Genomic DNA, 23,731 nt, shown 5'->3' with positions numbered 1-23,731 from the left:
GAGTCATCGGCCATGGTGGCGAGGGCTGGCACGTCACAGTCCACTGCCTTGGAGCTCAGGAAAGTGGCCTTGGTCAGAGTCTTCTCCCCTGGAATCCACTCTCCATTCACATACTGCGGACGCACGGGACAATACAGAACGGCGTTCCTGTCAGAGCATACAGAAAGCCTCCCTCCCATCCTCCCTCTCCCCCACCCCACGGCCGCAGTTTGTGGCCATTGTATTGCCCCCTCCCTCCTCCCCAGCACTATGTCAGGATAATTGCATTAAACAATAGAATTCTCGGTGGCCTTCAATGTGGTAGAGGGCTGGAGAGTCATTATACACACAAGGTGTCTTCAATTATTCAGGGTCTGTAATCCCAGTGCCAACATTTTGTGAGAAAGATTTTTTTCCTTTCTTTCTTTCGTTCTTTTTTTCCTTTTCTTTCTTGCCAAGGACGTTTAATGACACCTCATGATAGATTCACGACCACACGCCACACTTGGCGAAGAGGAATAGTGTAATCATTAAATCAATTCTCTTTCACTTTGCATCAATGCACAATTTAAAGAAATATATACACGCAGCTCATTGTTGGGTCCTTGATGAATATTTTTCCGAGTCTTATTTATGTATTCCTGAAAATGAGAGTATAAATCAACAGCTCCGGCACACTCCGACTTTTACGCACGAGAAGGTTAAGAAAAAAAGAAGCAGGGAAAAAGAGAGAATGTCAAAGCTATTTCCTTTACACTGAATGGCTGTCCTCTGTGGGCAAACAGGCACTGAGAAGCAAAGGGGACGAGGGGGGAGGAAAAGCGTTGAATGTATAACCGACAGAGGATCCCCACTAGCTTTTTTTTTTAAATTGAAAGTAGATGATTCTCTGGGGGTGCAGATTTTAATTCCAAACAGGCGCAGAGGAGGAGGTGGAGGGGCAGGGGAGAAAGTGGGTCCCCTCTCATAACCATTTCTTTCAAAGAGAGAAGGAGAGAGAGAGGGTGTATGAGAGAGGGAGAGAGAGAGAGAGAGAGGGAGACAGAGAGAGAGAGGGAGTGAGAGAGGGAGACAGAGGGAGAGAGGGAGGGAGGGAGGAAGAGAGAAGGAGGAGAGGAGGCGGATAAAGCACAGGCTCTCGCCGGGACGTCCCTCTCTGGTCCCGCGAGGCCAGTGGGGAAGATGCATGTCAGTATGTGGTAGCGCATTAAAGCAGCTAAATGGCTTATCTCACAGCATCAGTTAAACCGAATATTATACCGTAAGGCCTGCTGGACTACTAAAGACCAGAGCATGCACAAACACACACACACACACACACACACACACACACACACACACACACACACACACACACACACACACACACACACACACACACACACACACAAACATAGCATCACAGCACATAAATGCACCACACAGCACAGCCCCAGTGAAGGATGCAGCCTTTACATGTAAAGTGGAGACCTGCTGCTCTGATCTATAGGGTTTATTTTCTATAGGCTTGTGTAGGATAAGGAGCATCAGTAATCAAACGCCCTGCGTGTCTGTCGCTTGCTCCTCCGCTGCTTTAAATATGCATTAGGACAGATGGCAGGTGCATATTAAAGCCTGCCTTAGAACGACCAATAAAATCCGCTTAATGGAATACTTCGCTACGCAATTCAAGTAGAGGCAATATCGTCAGCCTGAGTAGTGTCAGTGCATGGAGTGCAAGCTCAATAAAGGCCTGTGTATCACAAACAGAAATTAGAGACAGACTATAGTCAAAGTCATTGAAGTCACAACTCGGTAGATTAAGTGAGAAGTTAGCCTGATATAAACTAGCGCTCCATTTGATCATACAAACATTATCTGGACCGCTGCTCTGAACTTGACTAGACCAAAGAAAGAACAGCTCCCCCTATGTGGTGGAAGGAGGGATATCTTATCATGAGCTGTGGCTGAGGGGGCAAACAGGCCTTTCTACATGGGAGAACATGTCAGAGGTGGGGGAGAGCGTCCATGAATGTTAAATGTTAATGAAATTCACTGATTACTAACAATTACAGGCAAAATAACCTTTGACAACATGAAACGTCATGCAAAAAGTTAAACTAATTTAAACTTTTGTGGCAACAGTATAAGTATAAGTATATATACTCTTTTGATCCCGTGAGGGAAATTTGGTCTCTGCATTTATCCCAATCCGTAAATTAGTGAAACACAGAGTGAACACATAGTGAGTTGAAGCACACACTAATCCCGGCGCAATGAGCTGCCTGCTACAACAGTGGCACTCGGGGAGCAGTGAGAGGTTAGGTGCCTTGCTCAAGGGCACTTCAGCCGCTTCCTACTGGTCTGGGTTCGAACCGGCAACCCTCCGGTTACAAGTCCGAAGCGCTAACCAGTAGGCCACGGCAGCCCCCTAACAAGCAAATCTCTGTCTGCTTTGCAAAGAGTTGACGTGGTGGGAGTATATTTGAACTAGTTAGTCATGAGGGCAGAATTGATACTTTACTCAGCAGGGCTTAGGGGTTTGGTGGGATGGTGGTGTGTGTATATGTTTGTGTGTGTGTGTGCGCGCGTGTGTGTGTGTGTGTGTGTGTGTGTGTGTGTGTGTGTGTGTGTGTGTGTGTGTGTGTGTGCGTGTGTCTGTTTTACCATGAGTTTGGTGGCATGGCAGCTGAGGTTGGGTGAGTCGAGGAAGCCCAGGCCAAAGACTCGCACGCTACTGCAGTCAAATGCCCTGAAGTCACAAAGGCCACTGTTCTCCAGGTCCGTTACCTCTACCATCTGACCTGCAGGGGTGAAGAGAAGCGAGGGAGGGAGGGAGAGAGAGAGAGAGAGAGAGAGAGAGAGAGAGAGAGAGAGAAAGAGAGGGGTTTAAAACTCTTTCATTAAACCATTATCAGACGTTCTCACAGAATTACATCAGTATTACCTTCAAACCCTCAGTCTCAAGGCTTACAATCCCCCCACCCACACACATTTAAAATAATACTCCCCTTATCAAAGAGAGAGAGAGAGAGAGACAGAGAGAGAGAGGTCTGTATTCTGTATTTCCTACATTTTAATGCTTCAACTGGCAGCACTATTTTTCTCTAAATGGTTATGCCTATAAAGTGTAGTGAATTGAGAGGTATGAAAGAGAGAGAGAGATAAGGAGAAAGGGACCATGAAAGAGTCAGATAGATTGAAAGAATGAGAGGTGGGGTAGACAGAAATATGACAGAGTAGTGAGAGAGTGGGAGAGAAGTTAAAAAAGAGAGAGACACAGAGGGAGAGAGAGAGAGAGAGAGAGAGAGAGAGAAAGAACAGGGGAGACTCAGAAAGACTCAGAGAGTGAGAGAGTTTCATCATTAACACACATCCTCACACACACACCTCCTGTCAGAGATCAAATCCTAATGAGAGCCACTCTCTTGTTGAAGCAAAAAAGATGACTAACGAAACGAAAAGAAAAGAAAAGAAAAGAGAAGAAAAGAGAAGAGATCTCTGGTGAGATTTTTGATCTCTTGGTAATTATTACACTCTACACCTCTGAGGAGGCCTGCTGATTTCTCCCTTTGTCTAAAGCCTTCCACAATGAATACTGAAACATCCTTACACACACACACACACACACACACACACACACACACACACACACACACACACACACACACACACACACACACACACACACACAATATCAGCAATTTCTGGGGGCTTCAATTACAGACGCACACAAAGGATGTTAGCGCCGTCACCAGACAACACATCCCTGAATGGAGACTCCCATCAGCACCACATCCGCACCTCAGCTCAGCCTCACCTGGGCTCAAAGACAAAGCAAGCGCTGGGAAGAGAAGAACGCTCAGAAAGGGGTAGAAAGAGAAACATGCTATTCTTTTCAAGCATGAAAACGAGGGGGGAAATAGACTCTGGAGGATAATAGATTTAGCACCCAGATAAGACAATAACAGGAGTCACATTTATTCAAACAGATATGGGCTATGGTTCAAGGGTATGTGAGGATAATGTGATATGGATGGGCTGAGTGAGGGGAGGGGAATGTGTGTGTGTGTGTGTGTGTGTGTGTGTGTGTGTGTGTGTGTGTGTGTGTGTGTGTGTGAAGGGGAGGGGGCAGTGTTGTCTATGCTGCTGTCCTTCCCTGTAAAAGCATGCCAATAATGGGAACAAATGCAGAAAGATGCAGTGCATTAAAACACGCCACTGGGCTTGTAGCCACACTGGTGGAGAGAGAGAGAGACTTTCAAGAACACCGTGGCATTAACAAACAGTGTGACAAAACTCACACTGCCATAAATCACTGCGTGTTTTCAGGGGAGGGAGGGCCAGCACTGACCTTGCATACATCTCTAGGAGACCATTAGCAACAGCATGAGATGACGCAAAGCAATTAGTGGAGGAATTCTGCCTTTTCTCCATAATTGGGATTTCTCTACTTCCATCAAGTCTGCATTATGCGTTGTGCAAATTAGACCTTAAATAGGGGTTACTATGGTTTGAGATCTACCAGCCGCGATACTGCAAATCGGATGCGGAGGCACTGACGGACGGGCACTGCCTGTCGTAGCTGGCCGAAATTAGTCATGATGAATGCCCAACGAAGGCTGCACCAACCATGGTTGGCCCTCCTTAAATCAGCCATTTTAATTTCAAATGGCTCCTTGTGATTTCCTTGGAGACAATGCCACATAATTCACATCTCTGCTCGAAAACGCATCCAAATGGTAGGCCTACACTCACTAACAGTATGTAAAAATATGCTGAAAAAGTGTCATTAAAAATGAAAACAAATAAATAAATAAACAGGGAACGCTTACATGTGATGCCAAGATGCAGGAGCGCAAAAAAAGAGGGGACAACACTTAAGGAGATGACAACTTATTCTAGATGTGCAACTCAAAGTAGCCTAGTCTCTATCCTCCCAAGAAGATTCATCCTCATTCATCCTCATCCTGTCCAGACTCTGCCAGCTGGCTTTTGTTCAACTTCCCTGTGACGGATAAAAAGCATGGAAATGAGCCTATTGTTAAGTCTAGATCCTAAGATTCCTTGGCTGCTGCTCATTGGCCGTGTCAGAATGCATTTCAGTGGCGTAGCGAAAACTGTTTTTAACTTGATTCGGAGCTCTGTAGGACAGTGCTAGACAGGGGGGGTAAAACGATTATGTTCGGATAAAATATTTAAACCCACCCACGAGCTGGCACTGTCAAAACAAACCGGCTCTGACATCACACAAGCACGGCTGTATCTGCGGCATAACAATCATGTCTGCCTGCCAGCCTGGCAGAACACTCCCTTTTCACAAACAACACTCGCAAATAACATTACATTTACATTTATTTACTTAGTGGTCCAACCCACAGTCCAAGGAAGGTCTGCGGTGAAATCAGTGGGCACTTCCTCAGAGAAAATGACTGGCATCAGTGTGAGGCTGGATCTAGTATCTGGGACCAGCAGAGACGTCACAAACAGTATCATTATCACCGTTAGCTGGAGAGCAGCAGGGCCCATTAATGATAGATGGGGAGAAAGGCAGGCACCTAGGAGGCAGGAAGAGGGCTATTTTCTCCTATGGTGCAGGGCAGTGACTGGCCCCCCTCACCCATGGAGAGGATATTGGAAAAAATGCCCACCAGGGGCAAAGGGGCGCGAGTGCAGACACACACACACACACACACACACACACACACACACACACACACACACACACACAGACACACACACACACACACACACACACACACACACATGCACACACACACACACACAAACACACACACACACACACACACACACACACACAGACACACACACACAAACAAACAAACACACACACACACACACCCAAACAAACACACAGCAAATCTCTCATATGCTGAAGCAAACTACCTGAAAAAAAATTCAAATAGAAAGTCTGAGTGTCTGCCAGAAGAATGAGTGTCTGCCAGAACCAGGCTAAATGACATACAAATGACACAGAAGCCCATACAGTATATGCTGCCTGCAAGAAGCTGCATGCAGCCTGAACATGAGCTAACCGTCAGTCTACAAGACTGTCCTCATTAGTGGATAAGTGGGAAGGACCTTTAAATAGATTTCTCTTTATGCTCCTCTGTCCACTAGCTGAAATGTGAATCACATAACAGACCCTCTCTATTGAGGAGCTATTGTGCTGGCAGGGAAGGAAGCTGAAGGTCCAAAGCTTGAGGATGTTATTTCTATTGCACATTGCATTGGGTAAATAAGGACAGCCTGAATTAGGAGGTGGTCATTAGTGAAAGTGAACGCAGACCTTGCATGTCCTCACAGCAATGCCCATTCCCTCATCTACAAGTTCTCCAAGACCTTTGTGCTTTAGACCAGTATCCATAGATGAATGGATGTATACAGTAGATCCATCTAATCTCTCTCACTGCTCCCTTCAATTTATCTCTCTCTCTCTCTCTCTGGCTTTCTAAGCTCCTCTCTAACCCCCTCTCCCCCCTGTGGACGGTGGGGCAATTAGGGTGGATTTATTCCCCTGCCCTTCACTCTCCCCTCCCGTATGTTGATCTCTCTCTACAGCGTCCATAAATCAGGGTTGTAGAAAAGACGGCCGAGGTGGAGTGGAGTGGCGGTGGGGTGCGGTTGGGTGTTGTCATGCCCCACAGGCGCCTCTGATAAACACCACACTCTGTACCCCCCCCCCACACACACACACACACCCGGCACTCCATGCCACCCCAATCCCCGTGTTAATCTGCACCATAATTTGTGTTAAACCCCCACCGAGCGCTGCACGGTCTGGCCCTCAGGGGAGTCCAGGCGTCTTGGGCACCAGGAGTGCGATAGCGAGCCGCCGCTGCCCCCGCTTGCCACGCTGATTTCTGCGCTAATCGGCAACGCATTAATGCCCATTTGGCACACGTCCAAGCCTTCGCAGCATACCTGCATAACAAACACACACAGAGATGCAGAGAGAGAGAGAGAGAGAGGGAGACAGAGGGAGAGAGGGAGGAAGGGAGGGAAGGAAGGAAGGAGGAGAGGAGAGGGGGAACAAGGCAGAGCTGGAGCTGCTTAGGCATCTCAGAGGTGCTAAAAGAGATCAGGCAATGGTGCCGCTTTATCAACGAATCTGACAGTTACGGGGATACGTGGTGATTTTCCTCTCGTTTTGTGAGAACGATATCTCGGCCGAAGGTTTCAAAATAGCACACGGCGCCAGTGAACAGAGGGAGGGAGTGAGAGAGACAGGAGAGAAATAGACCATCTGTGCTGTTCCTGGGAGAGGTGAACTACTGAGACTTTGCACAGTGTGGAAGCACATGAAATGAGCTCTGGGAGAGAAAATAAGACTTCTCTAAAATGAAAACACGATTAATACAACTTTGCAGACTATGAGGTAAGAGAGAGAGAGAGAGAGAGAGAGAGAGAGAGAGATACACATAGGAGATAAGGAGACAGATAGACAGAAATATAGAGAGTGAGAGTGAGAAACAGAGAGAGAGAGAATTCTCCACCATGCTGGACCAATCCAACTAGAGGACCAAACGCATATGATTTGATCGATTGCCACCCAGTTGCACAGGCCTTTTCGACGACCATCTGTTAGAGGCAGCTGCACAGAGAGGCTCCTTTCCAGACCAATATGATTTTAATTAAAACCCATTCTGGCGATCAGCAGGGTGAAAGTCCTGTCCCTAAAGCACCATACACAGGCAATTAGATCAGATACCAACTTCATTATCTCGACTGGGACACTGCGCGCAGTTCAAAGGCAATAAGTCATCAGTCGTCCATTTCAGACTTAGCACAAATTATTTGACCTAATAGCTGAATATTTAAGCTCATGATGAGTGATTAAGCTGCTTGGGGGATGATATTAAAATGTATTACACCCCCTGAAAAAATGAAGAAATATATTTATTAGTTCATATTCATTCATATCCACGGCCTGTTCTTCAACCTTTACATTCACAATCTATCGGCTTCAACTTTATTCAGACGGAAAAAACATGTTCTGCTGCCAGGTGAATAGAACAACCTTACATGATTTCCAAAGAGGGCTGAATACAAAGTAACACAATTGCATTTCAATCTGACTGAGATTTCAACTCCCCGCTGAAGAGTTGTACTTACCGATGGGTATGCTGCAGTCGTACCGGCTGTGCCCAGGGTGGCACTGGCACCCAGACTCCGTGCAGTGCCCGTTGCCGCTGCAGAGGTTTGGGCAGCGCAGGGCAGTGACGACATCTCCAGGTGCGCCTAGGGTGCTGTCAGTACCACCACCACCACCACCAGCAGCTCCACCGCCGAGCTGTAGGGCTCGCTGGGTCCGGTTCCGCAGCAGGCGTCGTTCGCACTCGTTCTCCAGGAAGGGCAGCAGGGCGTCCTCCCAGGCCAGATCGTCCTTCAGCTGCAGGTCCTGGATGCAGAGGTCCACGGCCTCGTCCAGGCGTCGGTCCAGCAGCCCGCGGCACGCCGCGCCCACGGTGGAGTTGGCCAGCGCCGCCTGGCACAGCTCCAGCGCCTTGGCTGAGGTGAGGCCGCTGGGCGTGGGCCACACGGGCTCTGGAGCCTCACGGCTCTCTGACAAGTGGTCCTCCGGGAAGAAATAGGCCAAGCTCTCCAGGTCCAGCTGGCTCAGGCTCTGGAAGGACAGGATGGGCTGGAACTCCGGGTCCGGGCCCTGGTGGTGGCGGCTACCACTCGGGGGGAAGTCATATAGACTCTGCCTCTTTCCCCTCCGCTCGTTTGCCATTGACCTTCGACCTGCCGAGCCAGGTGGCTGAGCCGAGCTCGTCTCGCTGGACAACAAACTGGCCACAACAGGCCGCTCCTTCTCCTTTGGTGTCTGGACGCCATCTTTGCCGGGCCCAGTAGGCGAGTCTGCTGACGTAGTGGAGATGTGACGCTTGCGGACGCTCTGCTTGTGTCTGGTGTCGTAACCGTGCACGTAGTCTGCAGTGGCGTCTCGGAATGGGAAGAGAGACGTGTAATCCGCGCTGTCATAGTCCTGACAAAGGGATGATGGGACGTGGTTAAACAGGAAGTCCGCCACCCCTGTCCCGCGGACCGACGCGGTGTAGCCTCTCTGACAGCGGCAGAAATTCCTCTTCGTCTCCCCCTCGAGCGCAGGTGGTGTGCTGTCAAATAAGCTCTCCCCAGGTGCTATCCTATCGCAGGAGCAGAAAGGGGAAAAAAGCATGAGATATAAATATGCCTGGGAAAATGAGCTATCACTTTAGCCTTTTGAGTTAAGCCCTGAGACATAGCATCTGGGGAGGATTTAGGATTTGATAAAGGTTAGCCATTCGATTAATTTCTTTTTTCTTTTATCCTCAAGATAAAAAGATGTCAAGGTTACAGATGAAAGAAACAAATCCCTCTTTTTTTACTTATAGATTGTGAAACGTCCATTAGAGAAGAAAGAAAGAAAAAAACCTCACTGACAGAAGTGACCGTGTTATAATGAAGGACATGAACACTCAGTCAGGTGATAGCATGTGCCATTAACAGTTGAAACAATGTGCTGGCACAGAGAACCACCCTATTAATGTTTGATAGTAGGCTTCACCATTAGCTATGGAATCAGGGACAGACTACCAAAAGCCAATAATGACTCCCACCGCCACACACACACACACACACACACGCACACACGCACACATGCACACAACACTACTTCATTTTACTCCCAGACGTTACAGATGAGAGCCAGTGACAGCACCTCCAGGTGTGGATGAAGTGCTGGAGGTCTTCGCTCCTGCTAAGGGGGGAGCCATCGGCATCGTGCAGGTCATTGTGGCTGTTTCGGTCGAAGGTTCCACAGAGGCCGCGGGTGCGATTGAGGTCTGACCCCGGCGCCCTGACTGCTAGACTCATTCCCCAGTCACTCACATCAGCGCGCACAAACGCCCCCGACGGAAACAGCACCTGGAGGAGGAGGAGGAGGAGGAGGAGGAGGAGGAAACACAAAGATGAGCTGGCTAAAAGGGACCAGCAAGGTCCTGCTCTGACTTCTCACTCTCTGTGGAGAGAATAAAACACTCAGAGAAGTGCTGAGACAGTGCAGTGCCGAGCCACTTTCTCTGTCCTAAAGATGAGATATTCACAGAAGGACGTTTTATATGTGCTGAAATTAGATTCACTCTGCAAAGGTGTTTATATGTGCACACACCATGGCCTTTCAGAAGGTATCGCTTCCAGAGAGCTGCGGAATGGTCAGATGAGGTTATTCTTTTATTGCAAGATATGAGTGAGTGTGGAAATATGCTTTTACCCCTGGACGTAGCCAGGTGAGAGAGACACGGAGGTCATTCTTTCCTTTCCTCTCCTTCTATCAGAGTGAAACTGCATCAACAACTCCCAGTGGGTGAGAAAGAGCGGCCCATTACTGTTATGGAATCCCTTGACCAGCTAAACACAACTCTCTGCTCTGCTGCATGTTCTGTTATCAGCACACGTTTTTTTCATTAGCAAGGCAACAACCTTTTAAAATCACAAATTTGTCTGGATTTATGAAAACGTTAGGCTGTTCCTGTTTAGAATATATACTGATGGCTACAGCAGTTGGTTTCACAGATGCAAAATTGACCTTTTGGCCTTTTCTTGATTACATTTTTCTACTGTGATAAATACCACTGGCATTCACGACTAGGTCCCACTAAAACCCTGTGAAATCATGTGGATTTGACTGGTGCTCCCTCCTAGCAAACATGGCAGCCATGTGAAAATGTTTTAAATAATTTAGCTGTCAAAAAAACACACTGCGCCTGAGGTAATTCATTTCCATGTTTTGATCCAATCTAATTTTCCTCATGTCACCACATGTGAGAACAACTCTGGCAAGGCACGAGCTTCCTCTCCACACAGATGAAAACACTGTTTACTCCCCATCGCATTCCACACTGAAATACACACAGCGCCACAGGATTCAGGCTACACGGTGTACAGATGCTAGTGCTTACAGCATGATTACACGGTACGTACTGTACTGTACGTTAGCATGAAAAAATACATGTTTTTGAATTTTGTGAATGTAGGGAATTTAGTTAATTTTACTGCTCATCCTTGGAGTGGCTTTGAATTTGTTACGTGACATCATCAAAGTTTCAGTATGTTCCATCCTCATTGTCTAAATGGGATGATAGACATGTGAATGAGATATATCTCATCTCAGTGAAATGTTACTATGCATGCTGAATTAGATGCAGCTGTGCAGCATCAACTTATAATGTGGGTTAGCAGGCGCTAACTTTTGCACTAATGATCATCCACATAGACTGATATGTCTGCACTGCCCCTTTGCACATTTTTGTACTCTTTTGCACAATTGAATGTAGAGCCCTGAACAAAAATACAAAAACATTTAAAATATTTAAAACCAGATACCATATTTAAAACCAATATATGTCTCTCTGTGCACAAATCCACTTTTGCTCTTCTGATTTATCAGGACGCCCACACACTGGACATTCAAGGACTCCCAATGCCAAATTCAAGGTTATTATTGTTATACAGAATTGTTATGATGAGAACTAGCAGGTTAACAGAAGCACAGAGACTACAAAAAAGAAAGTTTTGAGTTCAGAATTGTACGGAGCCCTCCGGGTGACATGGGGGAAAAAAAAACATGGGTTAGAAAAAAAAAAAAAAAAGTAGTGGGGAAAAAAAACATGAGGAAGAAAAAAAAAACAATGCACTTTTGCGGGATCTCATTGCGGGATCTCGCAAAGTTTTGCGAGATCTCGCAAAAAGTTTTGCGAGATCCCGCAAAAGTTTTGCGAGATCCCGCAAAACTTTTTGCGAGATCTCGCAAAAGTTTTTTTCTACTTTTGGAACTTGCTGGGCTTCCTACTTGACCCCAATAGGCCCACAAACCACTACCGCCAGATGGCAATCGTATCATGATACTATGATTGCTCTATCACTGTTGCGTGTTGTGGGTTTTCTGGACACATTACATAGGCCTATGACACGGGAGGGAGAGGGAGACACCTGCGTGCAGACACGCACACACGCAGGCGCGTAGCAAGCGTGGGGGATGTGGGTGTTATAATGTACACAGTTTTGCTGGAACACGATTATATCCCCCACACTTTTTGTCAGATTAAATTGAAAGTAAAATATGGAAATAAACGCTCCCGTAAAGAGTTGGAACCGTATCTATAACGAACACACAGAGACACAAATAGGTCTGTTGATTTGATTGAACGGTCATCCAGCCAATCACACCAAGTTAGGTGAAGAACCAGAGCCGCTCTGATCAAATTCAAAGTGTACGTCTTTCAAGGCTGCTGCTTGGGTCTGCATTGTAACGTCTGCAGTGAGCAGATTTCAGATAGGATAGAATTGAAATGATAATTGTTACCGCATTATGCTAATTTAGTCAATCAAAATTCACTGTCTGACTGACAGTTTTTGCCACAATGCAGGGAGTCAAAGTGAAAGCGGGGTGCGTGCACCAAGGCACCTGTTTCTGCAGGAAAACCTTTGGCTACTGTTCTCAGAGCATTATGCTTTCTCTGCCTATGATCTGCAGCTTTTCTCAAACTATGGGCCTCCTCAACAATGAACCTACTACTGCTCCACGTAGCCGCGAAATTAAGTTATGCCCGATGCTTCACACATCTGCTCATTTGCAGCATATAGTGAATGGCTACTTGCGAACGTTGTGGATTACTTGCGAACATTGTGGATTACTTGCGAACACTGTGGATACTTGCGAACTCTGTGGATTAGGCTACTTGCGGACTCTGAATTATCTCTGGACACTTACGGTCAGTCTCATAACGCTCCAGGCTGGAGCTGCTGTACGGACTAAACCAGTACTTTCTTAAAGCCGGTCATAGGACCCTGTGATCTAGCTCAGTCTATTGATTGCCTTGTTATTGCAGTCTAGTGTGGCCTACTGTGTGTGTGTGTGTGTGTGCGCGCGCGTGTGTGTGTGTGCGCGCTTTGAGTTTAGCCCCCGGCCGGGGTTAATGGCCAGTCCCTTCCCCTAGTTTAACTCGGCCATAGAGAGGGCTAGTTTAAGCGGGTTGTATGAATGCGGGGTGGTTGTGTGTGGGAGGTAGTGGTGTATTAATTAATTCTTGTGAATAAACTGTGAAAAGTAAATCCCGAGTTGTGTGTGTGTGTGTAACTCCTCCTCCGACTACCAATAACATAATTACAATACTTATTCATTTGGTGCCATCAACTATATAGACATAGCCCAGTCAGCACACATACAGTACGTCTCCAAGACGCTTGGAAAGGAACAGCTTACATCGCGTTCCATTTAGAACGTTTTATTTGATCTGATCTTACAAACGGCGGCGTCAAGACACATTTGAGTTCTACATCGGAGATAGAGGGCTTATGATCGATCATGCGATGTGTGCGTCCATGCAGCAAGTGAAACTGGAGGTAACGTGGGCTAGAAGCAACAATAGTTTAAACAAAACGTGGCTTCCTGTAACTATCAATGGAAAAATGCATAGAAACTGCTAATCATAATCTTTAAATTGACATTAATTAAGCTGGCTATATGCAACACAATTTATATATATTCCCTTTGCATATGTTTGGGTAGACTTCAAACGTTTTTGAATTTGAGCTTACAGTTCTGTGTCCTTTACATTTATTTAATAGGTATTAGTGATACCCAGGGTGCGATTTTGTGTAAAAAACAGAGGGGGGGATTTTGAATATGTTTGTAACCCCCCCCCCCCCCAAAAAAAAAAAAAAAATGAACGAACGAATAATTTCATAGCTAATAATAGCCTATATTAATTTTGCCAACTTTGTAACATTTACCTTTAGCTTAGTTTTAGTTTACCGTTGTGTATGACTTTAAACAGCGATTGTGCTCAGCTCCTCTAATGCAGGGTTGGACTACGTTTTGATAAACATACAAATTCACCTTGTTCTTGACCCATCTGAAATGACTCCTCTACCTTTGCTGCCTCCATCCTTTCTGTATTTGTTATGTAAAATGTTGTATATGATGACACTGAAGTCTTGAGTTAGTGAATTGGCTAACAGTGTTAGTTGGTATACAAATAGCCTACACATTGCGCTACACGCTGCGTAGGCTGCGTGCATTCTCTCTCCTGCAGATTTGCGTTCAGTAGCCAAGTGCGTAATATTGTAAAAGTTGAAAAAATAAATGTGTTTATTGAAGCCTACAGAAAATAAATAGCTTACTATCATACTGTCAGTTAATTGGCTACAGTGCAGTGAAGAGTTTGGAGAGAAGTTATAGGGCAACTTGAAGTTTTATGAAAATAATTTACGAACCAGAATATATGGGCCATAAGCTTCTATTTCTTGCAGCTGTTAAAACACCCGCTAGATAGTTTAAATACCCGCCACCAACATTTGTTTTTGCTGTACAGATTATTTCTGTAAGTTATTTGTCTACTAGGCCTAGCCTACTGGCTGATTTATCAAACGAGTGCTTTCTCGTTCGTCCTCCGCAAACTAGGTGTTTAAAGTAAGACGATATGCTGCTCTGAGCGCGTTTCATGTTTGGTTCAGCGCTGTTTTCCCTGCGGAAGTTCCCGCACTAAAATGTTGAGAGGGACTGAAAATGTTACAATGTTTTTGTGTTCGATGACGTTCAGAAATGCCGTCTGCCCGAATGCTACTGAATAGCCTACTCTGATGTATTGACACTGAAGATCGCTAGATTTCAAGAGTTTAAGTAGGCTAGCAGTTAAGTTGCATTCATCGCTATCAAGGGGTTTAATCCTTGTCCCCACCAGAGATAAAAATAATTTAGCAGAGGTAGGGATAGGAAAACCAGAGTTGGGGAAATCCTCACCATCCCCCCCTACAAATCGCACCCTGGTGATACCTCGAAATTAGGCTGCTGTCTGTTAGGCAATTTATTGTAGCCTGCTGTGTGTGCGTGTCTGCACTCAGGTGTCTCCCTCTCCCTCCCTTGTCATAGGCCTATGTAATAGACCTCTGAAGTTCGCCTACAAAAAAGCTGCCATCTTTGACATCCGGTATCTGGCGATTTTTCCTATGGGAAAATAACATGGGGATTTTGAATTATCGCACCTGCTAAACTCTCGCGGGGATGAAAAAGTCTGAAATGCAGACGTTTTCCTGAACACACTTTTGTCCTCTGCCTTTGAGTGGATATTGTGATCTCCGGTACGTGAAGGCGGCACACTTAGATTTTTGCTACCCCAGAGCTAACTTTCAATGCAACTTGCCATAGGTAGTTAGCTTCAATTAAGAACCGGATCTCCTTATATGGGCAAAGATGGCCGTTTTGGTTCTTTTTTGTAGGCGAACTTCAGAGGTCAATGTGTCCAGAAAACCCACAACACGCAACAGTGATAGAGCAATCAGAGTATCATGATACGATTGCCATCTGGCGGTAGTGGTTTGTGGGCCTATTGGGGTCAAGTAGGAAGCCCAGCAAGTTCCAAAAGTAGAAAAAAAGTTTTGCGAGATCTTGCAAAACTTTTGCGGGATCTCGCAAAAGTTTTGCGAGATCTCGCAAAAGTTTTTGCGAGATCTCGCAAAACTTTGCGAGATCCCGCAATGAGATCCCGCAAAAGTGCATCGTTTTTTTTTTTCTTCTTCATGTTTTTTTTTTCCCACTTTTTTTTTTTTTTTTTTTCTAACCCATGTTTTTTTTCCCCATGTCACCCGGAGGGCTCCGTAGTATTTTGCCTTTTCTAACACAGAATTAACATTTTAATGACCCATGTCTATTTATGTCTTTTTTCAAAAACATTCCAGGCCTTGAATTTTTCCCCCTCACATTTTTCAACTTCTTTCAAGGATTTCAAGGACCCATGGGAACCCTGCATCATACATACACCCACACCCACACCCACATACACACACACACACAGGCAGACAGTATTCCGTACCGTGACTTTCCCCCCCTGGTGTGACTCATGGATTTTGACCTGTGGGGGCATGGTTTTAGACAGACTCTTGATGGACATGTGTGGCCTGGTCTCCTGCAGCTGCCCGTTGCACATGTCAAAGGTCACCAGGTCGTTGCCCTCACGGACCGCCACCCCACAGTTGCAGGCCACGGCGTAATGGCGGCTTCCGCAGTCCCACTGCCGTGACTGCACCTCAAAGACCCGACTCAGACTTCGGTAGAGCACAAACGTGCCTGTCTGGTGGTTATCATACCGCCTGAGAGGGAGAGAGAGAGAGAGAGAGAGAGAGAGAGAGAGAGAGAGAGAGAGAGAGAGAGAGAGAGAGAGAGAGAGAGAGAGAAAAGAGGGAGAGAGGGTGGAGGGAGAGAGAGAGAGAGTATTAGATGGGATGAAAGGCAAGTACTATTAATACCATGGACATTATCTGGGGCCAGGTTTAACATTTTTCTTGAGATTTAGGTTGTATCTTACTTCGGTTCATTTACTCAATTTTGGCCACTCTGCCCTCTTAACAAACATTTTGTTTTGCATCTCTGTGACAAAGATCAGGTTTTGAAAAATGTTGTTTGTCCTTGTTTGACAATTGGACTTAATTAACTCTGTGTGCAGCTATGGAGAAGTTACACTTTTTACTACATCCGCCTTCCTGTTCCACTGTGCACACTACAAGATTACTATGTGGTGATCAAGCAATACCAAAAACACACGCAAATTGCTCAATTAAGCACTCCTAAAAAAAAACTACGCCCCCACTTTTGATCCATGAAAAGCCATCTGTGGTAGGTGTGTAGGTGTTTTCTTCAATTTGAGGAGAATATTTTCACTCTTATGTTCCTGAATCCCGGACTGGTGACCATGAAAAATACTCACTAAAAACCTTAAAAACATCTTACTTGTCCATTATAAACCAATAAACACAGTGGAGGTTTGAACTATGGACTGGAATGAAAAGCACATAATAATCAGCACAGTTAAATACTAATTAATACACTAGCAACCAAAAGGTAATTGCCTACATACTTAGTAATTACTACAATCTTTGTCCAGCAGAATCATTTATCCTTGAAAAATATTGGACCTGCAGTGAACCTTTTCACTTTTCCCTTTCCTTTGCTTTTGCAGAGAATCACTCTTAAGAGAGTTTTTCCATCAGACCTGCTATGTGTGACCACACACACTTACACACATTATCTCTCTCTCTCTCTAAACACATGTATTGAGGTGTAATAATCAGAGATAAAGTTGCCCTGCCTGATTCATCTTGTGTGTTATAGTTCTTATGGCACAATACTGTATATAGCCTGTGAGTATGACTGGCAGGTTTAGCATGTGTGAGTTAGAGTTTGAGGGTGTTTTAGCAGTTGTGAGTATGACCGAGGGTGTTCTAATGTTGCCAAGGACAGCCAACTTGAGGAGGACACAGCCCATATGTTTTGGTGATGGAAGAAAGGGGGACAAATGAGTATGGTTATTGACTGCGCTATGTACAGATAATGTCATGCCAGTTTTGACTTTCAGAGCTGCTGCGCTGCGTTTAGTCAAACTGTGTGAGTGATTGAGAGAAATAGAGACATGGACAGGTGTGTGTGTGTGTGTGTGTGTGTTTATGTGTGCATGTGTATAGGATGTGTGTGTGTATAATCGGTGTGTGTGCGTGTGTGTGTGTGTAAATATATGTGCATGTGTGCATTTGTGTATGGGTGCATGGGTGTATACATATGGGTGTGTGGGTGCAAGGGTGTGTGTGTGTGTATGTGTGTGTGTGTGTGATGTGAAGAGTGGGTAAACATAGCAATCTGGAGTGTCCTATGGTGTCAGGGGCTTTGCAATCATTACTTGCCATCAAACATAATGACATGTGCATCAGTCAGACAGTGGTGTGTGTGTGTGTGTGCATTTGTGCATGTTTTTGAGTGTGTGTGCTGTATGTGTGTGTACATGCCCTCTGGTATCTGGGCCTGATGCCTGCCATCAAACGCAATGACGTGTGTATGAGTCAGAGATTGGTGTGGTGTACAGGGAGTGTGCGAGCATATGCCCACGCATGCATGCATACGTGTGTGTGTGTGTGTGTGTGTGTGTGTGTGTGTGTGTGTGTGAGTGTGTGTCTGTGTGTGTGTTGGTGTCGGGGGCCATTACCTGCCATCAAACGTAACGATGTGTGGATCAGTCAGGGAGTAGCAGGTGGCGGTGGGAATGTCCTGAACCATGACCTGTGAGAAGCACACAAAACACTGCTTAGCTCACGCTGATTAAAAAGCAGGCAGCAATGAGGGCAGTCCCCTCCGGGTCCTGATTAAAGGGTAAGATGCCGGCAGGCAGAACACTGCAGCCTTTTCATGTTTACACTAAAACAAAGATTTAGGCCCCGGCTTGACCATCCACACAAGGCTGGGAAGTAACAGTGTGTGTGTGTGTGTGTGTGTGTGTGTGTGCATGTGTGTTCTCTGTCCACTTTGAGTCAGGTCTAATGACTATCTGTCACCCACGGCAGGAGCTGAGTTATTGTATCCGAATCCTCTGGCTTCCAGCAGAGGATCATTAGAGACAACCTGTTTATCTGGAGATGAGCTTTAAAAAGTAGGGTGCACAGGGAGGGACAAACAGGACTCACATGCATTATGGGAAAACAGAAAACAATTTGTGGAACTGCATACTTTAAGGGGTCCATCTCACGAAGCTCAAGAAGAATACTACAAAGCTACAGACAGTAGTAGGAACATACCATTTTTGGTATGACCATTAGTGCCCGTGTTTAACCAGGAACTCTGTAATTGTGTTTTCAGTAGGAAACCTTCCCACACTATTGATGAAGTGTGCACCACACAGCCAGATCCGCATTTCTGGAGCTGCTGGCAAGAGACTGCTCTAGGGGATGTTTCCATTACGTTTATTCATTTAGCAGACGCTTTTATCCAAAGCGACTTACATATGTCAACTATATTGCAAGAGCCATTCTCCTCAGAGCAACTTGGGGTTAAGTGTCTTGCTCAAGGACACAAGGCTGTAAACTGGAAATTGAAGCCACAACTTATCAGGTTACTGCATGCTAGCCCAGCTCCTTAGCGACTATGCTACCACCAACATGGGCATATGTAGCTCTCTGTGGAAAACACTTGACTATCATGTAAACTTGCCATGGAGAGGACAACTAGTCAGTTGTGTTTGTAATGTATGGTTAAATTACGTGTGGAATTTATGTATGGAGTCTTCCGTTTTAATGTATGTGACACTGCAACTGGAGCTGCTGTTGATCCAAAATAATCAGACTCCATCTAACAATAAAAGCATCGTCATCATCATCATCATCATCATCTTCTTTTTCTTCATCATCATTAAAGCTGAGAACAGACCGAAGTCTGGGTGGTGTTCAATCAGATTTCTACATCTGCATCAGAATCAGACCACTGAAACCACTTAGAAATCACCGAATGAACAGCATAAAAAGGACTGTGGTGTAGGTAAAACCAAATGGCAGAACAAGACATACTGTAGCAAAGCACACCGAGAATAGTGTACATAAGAAGGAAGACAGAAAGTTGTATGGTAATACATGTGCATCTAAAAATAGAACATCATGGAAAGTCCATTTCCCTGCACAAACTTACAAACTGAGAGATTAAAGGCTCAGGAAACCATTGCCGGTGTTAATTAGCTGATTAGAGCTCATCTCAGGTTAACATTTCTGTAAAATCTTTATTGTAATATTTTGAGATTCTGGATTTTTGATTTCAATTAACTGTGATCCGTTATCATCAAGATTAAAAAAAAATAAGGCTTTAAATATTTCACTGTAGCCTATGTGTAATACATGTGTAGATCATATGAAAGTTTCACTTTTTGAATTAAATAATGGGAAAAAATGAATTTTTCCATGACATTCTAATTTTCTGCGATGCCACTGTAACGTCCCGTGGCCCACTGACCCTGAGCGGGTCTGGCCTGTAGCTCCTCCAGGGCCGCGGGCTGCCTCGTGTGGGCTGTGGTGTGACCAGACTCGCCCGGTTCCCGTCGCGGGTGAAGTCGGTGGTGGCCGTGAGCAGCAGGGTGCCCTGGGCACAGCCGTCTGGGCCGCACGTTGTGGGCAACAGCTCTAGCTGGCACGATGAGAGAGCCACGTTAGGGGCATCCTGGACTCGGCTGTCTGGGGCAGAGAACAGTCAGGTTAGGATGGAGGTGATAGATGTAGAAACTTGTAATCCTGTAGTCCTCATGTTTTCAATTTGTTTGTTTGTTTGTTTCTTTCTTTCTTTCTTTGTCTGACTTTTGTGCAGAAATTCCTGACCCTGTTTTCATGAAAGGTGTAGCATGACCCAAAGACAAGCCCGTTAAAGTTTGGAGCAGATCCATACATTTGCAGATCCACAAATGGTCACCACCACATTGGGCCTTGGTGGAGGTCTGAGCTGCACAAGGGCCTTTCTAGCTTTCAGTGTTATCACAGTGCAATTACATAACTAATAGATTATACTATGTGCTTCTCATGTATGTTCATTTCACTGTATGCACATTTAACTGTAGCATAACTACAGGCCTAAACCATTTTAGAGTTACTTTCTAGCTATGCAGTAGTACTCTAAAGTGGACTATAAGTGACCTGGCATGCCTGCTTTGCTAGCTAAACTTCACATGAAAGACACAGTAGCATGTGCAGAAATGTCCAGCACCACCACTTCATGTAGACAAATAGATCCACCAGTGGAAGGTGATGCTAGAAAACACTGTGATGGAAGACTAACTCCCCCTTGCTTCGCCACACTTCGCCTTCATGCTCCTGTGTAGAGTAATGTCCAATATATATGCACTTTCATGCTTGACCCTGCAGCTACAGACATCTCTCCATGCAGGTAGAGGTAGAGGCTCTCTGACATTCTGAGGATGTGGTACCTTGGTCATGGACGCTGACGGTGAGGGTGACCTTGCACTGGTGGCTCTGTGCGGCTCCGTGACACGGGATGGGTACGGTGCTGTGGACGGACACCTGATGCTCTTTGCCGTCTTCCCTGATGTGCAGCGACTCTGGGAAAAACTGCAGGTACAAGAGAAGAGGTTTGCAATGGTATGGATATCATTATATCAACTGCAGCTCACTCACCCTCTACAGAAACTACAGTCAAGTCGAGTCAAGTCAAGTCAAGTCAGGTTTACTTATAAACCACAACAGTTGACTAAAGTACTATAAATTCAAAATATTAAGACGTGATAGACAAAACAGTGAAGGTCAGACAATACAAAACAATGTTTGGGAAACATTAAGGTTGATAAAGACGAGAGTAAGAGCAAACAAGAGCATGGTAGAATAAAAAAACAACATAGGTTAAAGCAATAAAAGCTATAATAAAAGTAATACACAATAAATAAAAAAATATATTTGTGAGTAGTGAGTTAAAAGCCAGGGAATGAGTTTTAAAGTGTGATTTAAAAAGCCTGCAGTAGCAAAGTTTAGAGGCAATTACTGCAAAGGCCCGATCTCCCCTCCTCGTCATGCTTTATTGAGAAACAACCAGGCGAAATTGGTCCACAGACTTGAAAACCCTCGATTGAGCATGCGGTGTTAAAAGATCTGATATATATCAGAAGGAGCACACCCATTTAAGGATTTAAAAAACAACTAACAGAATTGTATAATTAATCCTAAAATGAACAGGGAGCCAGTGAGGGGCAGCGAGCACTGGGGTGGTGTCAGCATTTCGCGGCAGCATTTTAGACTAATTGAAGGAGGAGAGAAGAACAGCTAATGGCTGCATACAGGGATGAAATGAAGGCATGTATAACCTTTTCAAAATGATTAAATGATAAAAAAAGGGCTTGACTTTCAATTGAGCCTCAAATGAAAGCTGGAAATTCGAAGAACCACATTAAGAAAGTGTCTGAAATGAATGGCTGTCATAAAAAAACAGGGGACTGTGTACATTCATTTAAAAGTAACTCTGGTCAGAGCCAACCGATTTTCTGTTTAATTACTACAGTATACATGTTCTGGTTCCCAATGAGCACCAACTGCACAAGACTGTGGCTCCAATTTCGTCAATGTGGTCGACCAGTTTCGGCTTCATTTCTTGCATGAGTGCATGATGCCACTCGGCCCCTGTTTCCTGTGGTCATTGCTTGAAGACTACCGAGCAAGGGAGAGGAGACAAAAGTGCTGGCCCTCCCAGGACCCCCGTAAATCTCCTTGCCAGGTTTATGGTTTGTGTGTGTGTGTGTGCGTGTGTGCGTGTGTGTGTGTGTGTGCGTGTGTGTGTGTGTGTGTGTGTGTGTGTGTGTGTGTGTGTAAGCCTGGGGTGAGTCATTTACCTTAATCCCAGCAAAGAAGCCATCACTCTCTTTGGGCAGGGACTGTGTCTTTGAAGAGTTACGCAGGAACGTAGACACACTGCAAGAAAACTGGGATTCAAAGCAAACATGATGAGTTCAGTTTTCATTTCATATTACAAATTACGGCATAAATATGTCAGTGTACATATACACTTCAACAACATGGATGACAGTGTAATTACCTAAAATAATATTTACAGAAAGGTCTAAAGCCATCATCAGCACGAGCACCAAACTTTAGGACTTTAAAACACTTTAGGCCATAAGCCCTTTTGGTTTATGAGTTGTAATGGATGAAACTGGTCATACTTCGTCCAACAGTCTGATGTACATTCATTCTCACAGTCATTGTCTGCCATCTAGAATGTGTATAATTTAGGATGATGTTCAGACCTGTGCAAGTATCAACACAGCTGGACTTCTAAAACATGTTAGAACAGGCGGCTTCTCTGTTGCCTTGAGTTCTGAACACCCTCACCATATCTACTGGTCAATATTTAGGCTTAAAATTACTAAAAGTCTTAGGTCATGGCCTGGATTATACCATTCCCCTCTTATCTTTGCCATAACACACACACACACAGACACAAAAAACTCAGGCTTCATTATTTTAAGTCTAAACTCATACAGTACATTTCCTGAATTACACATTTGCACAGTTTGGCAACTCTCCGTACTAAATGCTCTTGGGCAAAGAGATCCAGTCGCTTTGACTGTGCTCAGAAGCTGGAATAATCACTTGAACCAGTGCCAGCAATCCATAGCATGAAGAACATGAGGTAAGGGAGCAAAAGTAAAATGCTACTTGAAATTTCAACTTCTGCCACATATAATACTATGATAATACATACAGTTTCCCATGTTAAAGTTGTGTGTATGAGATTCTAATTTGTGTATCTGAACTCCTTTTCTGTGACTCAAGTGTATAATCACATTTTGCTGCAGACTTAAACTGAAAGTCTATCATGGACATGATGACATGCCACATGGGATTGCATTTGATTGGCCGCTTAGGCATGGTTAACTCAGTACCCCACACCTGCTCCATGTGTCTGGCCTCAGGGGGCAGAAGCCTGTCTGGACACTGTTACCACCCCCCAGCCCCCCAGTCTGAAGTTCCCTTCCCTCTCCACACCTGCCCCCCTTGTGTAACCCCTGTGGGGGTAGAAAGCCTGTCTGAACAGTCCGGCTTTACCGTCTCTCCCAGCCTGAAGTGGACGCCATCCATCTCCACAAGGGAGAAGAGCTTGAGGGTGGACTCCCTGCGGACCTCCTCCCTGGCACCGGAAGTGGAGAGCCGGTGCCATGCCACCAGGTAGCCGACAGGCAGGCTGGACGTCCCCCCTTGGAAGGAGCACCTCAGGTGCACACTGCTGCCGATGAGCTCTGGGGTGACCACTGGCTTGGAGGTGAGTGGGGACACGGTGGCTGGGTGGGGAATACAGTCACACAAACAACAATAACATGTTACCTTTAGGTAGTGCTTTATCAAGATAAAGGGGGGCAGCTGGGGGGCAGCCGTGGCCTACTGGTTAGCACTTCGGTCTTGTAACCGG

At 45.4% G+C, this 23,731-nt stretch overlaps 1 protein-coding gene across 1 annotated transcript in view; it reads right to left on the bottom strand.

Annotated features, from left to right (window-relative positions):
* The window catches only part of LOC143141805 (von Willebrand factor D and EGF domain-containing protein), an 83,231-nt gene that overhangs the window by 51,513 nt on the left and 7,987 nt on the right, over window positions 1-23,731 (bottom strand). Inside the window, exons 5-15 of the mRNA XM_076302512.1 lie at window positions 23,371-23,603; window positions 22,155-22,244; window positions 20,745-20,886; window positions 19,784-20,001; window positions 17,997-18,070; window positions 15,837-16,113; window positions 9,686-9,891; window positions 8,879-9,131; window positions 8,095-8,809; window positions 2,626-2,762; window positions 1-113 (exon numbers count right to left, since the gene is read on the bottom strand). The exon at window positions 1-113 is cut by the window's left edge and continues 49 nt beyond it. Of these exons, the coding sequence (XP_076158627.1) occupies window positions 1-113; window positions 2,626-2,762; window positions 8,095-8,809; window positions 8,879-9,131; window positions 9,686-9,891; window positions 15,837-16,113; window positions 17,997-18,070; window positions 19,784-20,001; window positions 20,745-20,886; window positions 22,155-22,244; window positions 23,371-23,603 (2,458 nt within the window). The remainder of the gene's footprint in view (window positions 114-2,625; window positions 2,763-8,094; window positions 8,810-8,878; window positions 9,132-9,685; window positions 9,892-15,836; window positions 16,114-17,996; window positions 18,071-19,783; window positions 20,002-20,744; window positions 20,887-22,154; window positions 22,245-23,370; window positions 23,604-23,731) is intronic.

The sequence above is a fragment of the Alosa pseudoharengus genome, unplaced genomic scaffold (assembly GCF_046254945.1).
Source record: "Alosa pseudoharengus isolate Yale_2024_CS ecotype anadromous, Long Island Sound unplaced genomic scaffold, YU_APseudo_1.1 YU_APseudo_1.1_scf_24, whole genome shotgun sequence".
Taxonomy (NCBI): Eukaryota; Metazoa; Chordata; class Actinopteri; order Clupeiformes; family Clupeidae; genus Alosa; species Alosa pseudoharengus.
Note: the sequence above shows the minus strand (reverse complement) of the source record. Positions and strands in the feature narration are given on the sequence as shown.